Raw genomic sequence first — 8220 nt, forward strand, 5'->3', positions numbered from 1 at the left:
TGTTCCCGATATGTTGGACGAAAGGACGAAACAATCGGAGCATTAAAGAGAAATTGATTAAGGGAGGTGAAAAAACGCAGCCACCCTTAATATCATCGCCCGACTGCATAATGTGTGCCTCGCTCGGGAAAATTACATTTTACATTTTCGTCGGAAAAAGTTTCATTTAATTTCGAGCAGCGTCTTATTTATGAAATTAGTATTTTGCGGGACGATTGTCGCGGCAATTGTCACGATTCTCACCGCGTGGCGACGAGTCGGTTACACCGAGCCAAATTAAATTTTAAAACGGCACCGAAGCCATTTTAAATTACGATCGAGACAATTTCGGATGTTCGATTTTAATTCTCGCGTTTGAGCGGCAAATAAACTTTCTCTTACATCGCATCGCAAACATTTAATCGGTTAATCAACTACAATAACAAAACGTGGATCAGATCAGATGTAGAAACATCCGTGACATCTTCGGTAATCGGAGTAGGAACGGAAAGAGTCTTCGGTGCAGCCGGAGCAGTCCTGAGTGTAGCCGTCGTTTGTGGTCCAGTGACTGCGTCTCCTGCAACCTCCACCTCCGCACGGATTCATTCCGCTGTACATGAAGGAACTGGTACAATAGCTGCCGCACGTCTTGGTGTAGGTGGTGCATTGCTGAGTCACGCAAGGGTTTAGAACGTAGCAACAATTCGGAGGCGGCTGAAGATAAATCGGTACCGGAACGGCAACGGGAACTGGAATCCCTACGGGAACTATTCGATCGGTGCAACACTCTGACCGTGTTGTTGTTGTTGTTGTTGTTGTTGGTGTTACCGGTGGTGGCGGAGATGTGTGTGGCGGGACTCTCGTTGGTCTTGTGGTGCTACTTTCCGAGCATCCTTCACCGCACACCACATTGTTGGTGTTGATGTTGGAAATGCTAATTAGTAAATTAATACGGTTCGTATGAACGACTGTGTTGTTTATCGACAGATGGTTTTCAATATTGTTACTCGCATTGTTCGACACACTTATAGTGTTGGAATCATCGCAGTCAGTCCGTCTCGTCGTGCCACTGCTGGGACCTGTGGGAGTAGTGGCAGGGGTGGGACTAGAACATTTGTCGCAGCAGTCACTTGATGAACAGCATTTTTGGGGGCAAGTCTCCACGCAGGTGAGTGTGGTGCAGCTGCTGCAACTAGCACAGCAACTGTTGCAACTCGACGTGACCGAAATGTAACTCAATACCACCAAAAGAAACAACGTTTTTCTCCGCTGAGGATGATTTTAATAATTACAATTGTTAAATGAAATCTAATCAGCACTTACCATTTTCCAAATTGACACTCACTTAATTAGAATTAAACTAGAAATGCGCAACAATTTCACATAATTTCATTATTAATAGATAAGTTCCTTAATAAAAAATGCATCTCTAGAGATTAGTTCAAGTTTACAAGGACTTCCGTGTTTAACAAGTACCGCATCTATTTCTCAATTATTGTTTATTATTTATGGTTTAGATAATTATACAACTCACTAAATCTATATATCATTTGGACTTGACTTATTATTGGTAAACATTTAAACTAAATGAGTTTTAAAATGTATTTTTCATTTGGAAATAGCTAATAACTTTTTGTATTTTATGCATATCATAATTATTATGTATGTAAAGAGGAAAGGCGAGAAAGTAAAAGGGCGAGAACAGAAAAGAAAAAGGAAAAGAAAGAAAGGGAAAGAAAGGAGAGGAAAGGAGTAGCCACAAGTGGCCATTGAGAGGTGCAACCATTGCAAAGTGGGCCTGAGTGGAGGCGATAACGAATCTCGAGCCGAGAAGACGACGCGTCGTCCAGACGACAAATTGGGTCAATTTCTATTCCCTTTTTTCTAGCATACGAAAACTTTTGCCACAAGACACAAAACATCCGAAATCCCCATTTTGCCTAGACGTCTCATAAACGGCATTTAAACAAAACGAAAAGGAAAAATCAAGAAGCGACTACAGTGGAAATGCAGTTTGTTCACGGCTTCATTACAGAGTCGGTTCGAGATGCAGCAGTAGCAGCAGCAGCAGCAGCAGCAGCAGCAGGAACACCAATCCGAGAACCGATTTCAACAGACAATCGAATCGAATCGAGGGCATCAAAAAAAGAAGGAGCACGCTTTTGTTTTCAACTCCAGAACGTCTGAAACCGAACAAATAACAAATAGCAAATAACCGTATCCTCATTTTCTAACAGCGAATGCGTATCTATTCATCACGACCAACTGTTTAATCCCGCCTCGTTTAGAAAAACAACAATTTTCGTTCTGACGGTAAAAATGAAGGAACGTGATTTATGACGAATAATTGTATGTAAAAAGGAATTCCTAAGAACACAAATGAAAAGTTTTTGAGGTGCGAATGAGTAAAAAGATTCCGACTGACCATTTTCGCATCGATAAAAGAGCATTCGGGCAATGGGTAAATTGGCAGAGCCAATATTGCCGGAGCTGCCGCCACTGTTTGCTCTGTAATCATCTGATGCCGCTGCCGCCGCCGCCACCGCCGCCACCACCACCGCTCACACGTGAAAAATTACCTCGTTATCCCGGGAAAAATCTTGCGCCGCTGCCCGGTTTAATTGAAAGCCGCAATCGCTGAATCTGCTCCGTTCCACTGATTAGTTTAGCCAATTATATCCGTTCTCCGCCCGAATCAAAATTATCAAATTGTTTGTCATTCACAAGGTTCCGATACGCAACAAAATCCGTTGGTTCTGCTCCACAGGATAATTTACTTGATTATATGTAGTGTTTGTAAGAAATTAAGAAACGTGCAAATTGAGAAATCGTTAATCAATCTCCACATTTGATTGGATTAGTTAGGAAAACTCTATAGACGGACACTCGAGTGAAAATTCGATACGAGTGCCTCTTCTCTGCATGTCGGAAATCCGATTGGAAAGTGGAAATTCGCCGGCCGCGATTTCGAGTGGCGATTTCCCGATGGCTACGCTAATTGATTAAGTTTTGCCGAAAATTGGCCCAATTAATGGGAATTGCAGGAATCGCACTAACACATTTGATTTTTCCAAAATTACATAAACAAAACACGGAATAACTAGAAAACGATGACGCAGCGATCGGACTCAATTACGTTAATGACTCGCTAATTTTTCCCATCCAATCCGGATTGGTATCGATTTGCCGTTACCGTGTTCCCGATTCCCAGGGAATCGAATGCGTCTGATAAATAAATAGTGGCTGTTAAAAGAAGTGACGGACGGAGCAAAAAGAGAAGAGACCGTTCGATGAGCGTTAATTTTATTAATAATTACGGGGGAAAGCGTCCTCCGCAGTCGGCTGCCACTGCCTTGTCGTTTATTATTAATTTTACACGATATTTTCTGCTACGGAATGGCAAATTCCATTTGGTGGAGGGACGCGAAGTAGAAATTCATGTCGCCGTTAATTGTAGCACTTAGGGACGGAAAGCGTCTTATTTTCCCTCCGAACATTGCCGTAAAATAAACACTAAATAATGTTTCGTACCTGTTGAGTTTCACAGACGATCACAGAAACATTCTACGTTTCCCGCTTTCTTTTTCGCTCTGCAAAAAGTTGAGGTTGAGGGAACGAAGCAGGATCGTTAAGCCACTCTGTTAGTTTTGTGTGGTGGAGTGAGTGGATTGATCAGATGCGCTTTTAGGCCGCGGCCCAAATGGCCGAACGCATTAATCGCGGTATCGCATCCGCATCCGCCTCCGCCTCCACCTTTCCATTCCTGGATCTAATCATCAGATACATAACGTCATTTGGCTAATGGCTTCCTGAATGCTAATCCCGGCTCCGAATACGCTTTTATCGCACACTATGATAGATAGATACAGTGCGATAACGACTCCAAGAACTAATGACTTTGTAATGTCAACGCGGCGATTAATTCATCGTTAAAGTCTCGAATCATAATCTGGAGTGGCGAGGTCATTACGGTCACTTGAATCCGACCGACCCGCTTTTATTTATGCAAGAAAACTTTCGGCTAATTACTAATTACTCGACCCGACCAAATTTTGGACTCTTGTATTGCTGCTTCTTCGCACCGATAATTAAAACAACATCTTGATCCATTCCGTTCAAATTTGCCGATTTTCTTGGCATTAGTTTCATAATTAAGCAGCTTTAACGCAAAATTACCTCCCTACAGAAATTGCGATAATAATAAATGGATTAATTTAGACTGTGACTCCTTCCCATCCAATTTCATTAATTACCTATCTCTTCAAATACATTACTTTATGTTTTGAATAGTAATACGTCTACTCCACTTACCTAAAACAAGAAATTATTCAATTAAAAATTGATATTTGAAGGAAAAAATTATTTACAAACCTTAACATTTTCCAAATATTCCAAAGGAACTGGATGACTTGTGGAATCCTGCTCAATGGTCACCTATAACAATACAATTAAAACTTAATTTAAAATGAAAATAAATTTAAACAATTTAATGTTAAAATTTAATAAATATGAGTCACTTACCACAATTAATTAAGCATTCCTCTTGACTACTTATAATCACTGCACTTTAAACACAACACACATATAACAATTAAAATTCATTTAAACAGTAACTATCGGGTAGTAAACATTACATATTTGTTTGAAAATGTTTCAATTATTCACGGCATAACTTTAAAAATACTACTAAACAAAATGTGAATTTGTATAAACAAAATTGATAATTTTAAACAGGTAAATTGTAACTGTTATTATCATTACTGTTTAATATATATTAAAACATAAACTTACAATCGAATTAGAACGTTATAATTATAATATTTTAATTATTTAATTAAAAACAATTGTTAGTAAGTTTTACGCAAACTTAAATTAAAAGGCGCCAATGTTAGGTTAGGTCAAGTTACCAATTGTGCCAACTTGATTTATTTCATAAAATACGTGCATAGAAAACTTACAATACAGTACATCGCACTAATTACCAATTTAAGAACAATAATAATGACAATTTAAAAAAATCTATAAATTTGAAATCAACTTTATTTAGTTTATTATTTATAAATGCATTACATGTTTTAACAAACACTGTTTATAATAATAAATTCTTTGACATTATTTATATATTATTATATTAAATTTTACTCGTAGAATTTTAATAATATATAAAGTTCATCTAAAACTCTTTAAAATTATTTAACTTGGATTATTAGCATTAATAATAAGTATAAAAATAAAAAACTGCGTCAGTTATAAATAAAATAGCGTATATTGTTTACACCTGTGAAATTAAGCCCCATTGTTATTGAGTATGGGGAAATTGATCGATGAAATATTCCCACGCAATATTATCTACATTACTGTGTTGATACATGGGAAAATAATGGTCATTTATACGACATGTGCCAATAGAAAGTTTTACAATTCATTGATAAACTTTGACCGTAACTTTGATACATTTTTCAACTGAATTCACATTACACACGCATTTTGTATGTGTATACTTGATTAAACTAATTTAAACAAACTGTGTATATGAAAATGTATTTATAACTATTACAGCGATTCAAAAATTGTCCTATCTAAACATAAATTGTTTTAATTTGTCCAGTTTACCATCTCATCAAAATCAACTCTACTGACAAACATTGACGATAAAACATTACCATTTTATATAATTGAACGACAGAAATTGATTTCTCAGCAATTGCCACACACCAAAACAGTAAATCGAACAAATGAATATTGGACTAGTTAAACTGTCGCTGGATCGGTAATAAGGCCGCCATTAATCAGTAATGGGATTGCTAAATTATATATTGTGAGAGTGCCTCAATTACTTGTACAATCGTGTTCGTTTAACTTTACCAATTCGAAACTGCCTATTACTTTACTGATTTTGGCATTGCAGATGATTCGTTCGAGTTTAAAATTAATCTAATCGAAATATGGTCTAGAGGACTTCGACCCCTAAACAATTTTGGGACTTGTTGCATTGTTACGGTGGGGTGAGACCAGACCTGGTTCAGCTGTTTCCACCAACACCACACACCACATCACACCTGGTCACACTCAACAGCTGACCCGGACGCATCTGTTCTAAATATTTTGATACGAATTGGATTAGGTTAATCGAAGAGAGAGATTGTTTTTTGTCTAATTCATTGGTAACACACATCGGCCACATATCGATGCCATGAATTATAATTTCTTGTGTCGTCTTGCAAGTGATAAATTCTGTTTACACGCGTCATTTAGTTCGCAGGTGATGAGCAATAAATCATCATTTTCTGGTGGATAGATGTTCGTGGGAGAGCGACAGTTAATAATGTTTGCATTACGTTGAAACATGTCAATTTACATATCCACCATACATATCCATATCTGATCATTCCGTTTTAGTTTTCGAGTTAATTACGTTATGAGCTTATGACTTACGAGTTACAAGGAAACTCGCTTTTTTATCGGTTCATCACACGTACGAACGTACGAACGTTATTTACCTGCCGACGAAACAGAGAAACACAATTTACTTTATTAGACACCCCGATAAGAACATGTTACACGAAGTGGATGGTTATTCATCAAAGTTGAACGTTAGTCATAGACAAATATTGGGTGTGCAAATCCCGTGTTGCATTCATAATCTCGTTATATCGTTGCCAACATTTCGGATAACGTCTCGATGCGTCGGACGATTAAGGGAATTGTTGTATAATTTAGGGAATATCGGGAAGCGAAGAGGGAACATGAACGAGCTGTACCGCAGGCGTCTTTGCCAACTTCAAGTTTCCAATTAACGCCAATTAATAATGCACGTTGTAATTTGGACCTGTGCAAACAGACATCCATAAATTGGAAGGGTAAATCATTCAAATCGGGTCTGGCTTTATTAAAATGTAAAATCAATCCACCCAATGTTTATATTAATAGCAACAATTTAAAAGCCTCCTTAGTCCTTATCTAAAGAGGTCGATACAAATCGGTGTTTACACTGTTGATGTACTCGTGTATGTGTCATCTGGTGCCGATTAGAATGGAGAATTAATAAATGTGCACCGGACACAGTTCCACCCTCGGGGCAGCTGTTGCGCTCGTGCCCTCCGTCATCGTGGCTGACGTATCGGCCAGATGGTTTGGAATTAAATAATCAAAGGTTGCGACGATGGGGATAAACACCGAACCGAGTGAAAGGGGAAAAATTAATATCCTTTCCGACCTTATTTACTTTCTTCTTAGACACCTGTTGGGTCCATTGCCATCCCTGTCGAAGAGTCCCTACATTTTTAATTGGACGTGTTCTCCACATGAAGGCACTGCTGACGGTGCATCGATTTATAAGTCGAACCGAATCGTTCCCGTCTTGTTTGCCCATAAAATATTGAAATATTGGAGTGTTTTTGAAGCAGGACAATCTGATCTAAAGCAACATACGAGAACGGGAACAATCGTTTCGGTTTCGTGTTATCCTTGACACAGTGGTGAACATGGCGAAGTTTTGAACGCTCGCTTTTGTAATGCAAATCAATGAAAGGCAATTTCAAGAATCGCATTTTGGATCCAAGCCAAAATTGTAGGAATCGTTACTTTGGAATAGTAATTATACTGGAAAAGTCCGCATCAAACTGGAGTTACCTCAGAGGAAGTAATTAAGTGTTGCTGCCACCAAATATTCTTTCTTTCTTTCTTTCTTTTCAATTTTTGACGGCGCAATTAGAAAAGTTACATATGTCGGAGCGAGTAATTAATGTAATTTAACGTTTCAATTTCTCAAAGTAAAAGGAAAAACAGATTAATTAATTATTCGTTAAGTTGTTTTTTCACGCGAATTGTCCTCGTTGAGTGAAACTTTATCGGAGATTCTTAAACCCTTAACGTTAATTTATCACCCTCATAAATAAGTTGGCATGTTTGGCGTGCAAAGCAGGTGTATTCACCATGCACCATCGATTTTATTAAAATTAGCAAAAAAATCCGGACGATTTGGGTCAGTTATCCACAAATGTTCGATGTTATCCACAAATGTTCGATGGTGACACATTTAATGTCTTCCTTGACTATTTTATTAATGCAAATAACTAAACGACCGAATCGGTGTGGCCATAAATTCGGTTTTTCGGTGGGTTGTCCATCGCAGATTAAAATGAATGAATGCACAAAAATTCAATATTGCGAATCCGCAATAATTGTATTAAATCCGTCCGAAATAATTTATCGGCGCAGGAAATGTCGGAGGGATTATGC

General features: G+C 38.0%; 1 protein-coding gene across 1 annotated transcript; it reads right to left on the minus strand.

Moving 5' to 3' along the window:
* Positions 1-382: 382 nt before the first annotated feature.
* On the minus strand, positions 383-1345 carry LOC126264560 (uncharacterized). The gene is made up of 2 exons (XM_049963001.1): positions 1303-1345; positions 383-1248 (listed from the first exon to the last, which is right to left on the minus strand). The coding sequence occupies exons 1-2, from the start codon at positions 1303-1305 to the stop codon at positions 439-441; spliced, it is 813 nt and encodes a 270-aa protein (XP_049818958.1). The 5' UTR covers positions 1306-1345; the 3' UTR covers positions 383-438.
* Between the last annotated feature and the right edge of the window lie 6875 nt (positions 1346-8220).

The sequence above is a fragment of the Aethina tumida genome, chromosome 2, assembly GCF_024364675.1.
Source record: "Aethina tumida isolate Nest 87 chromosome 2, icAetTumi1.1, whole genome shotgun sequence".
In the NCBI taxonomy this organism is placed as follows: Eukaryota; Metazoa; Arthropoda; class Insecta; order Coleoptera; family Nitidulidae; genus Aethina; species Aethina tumida.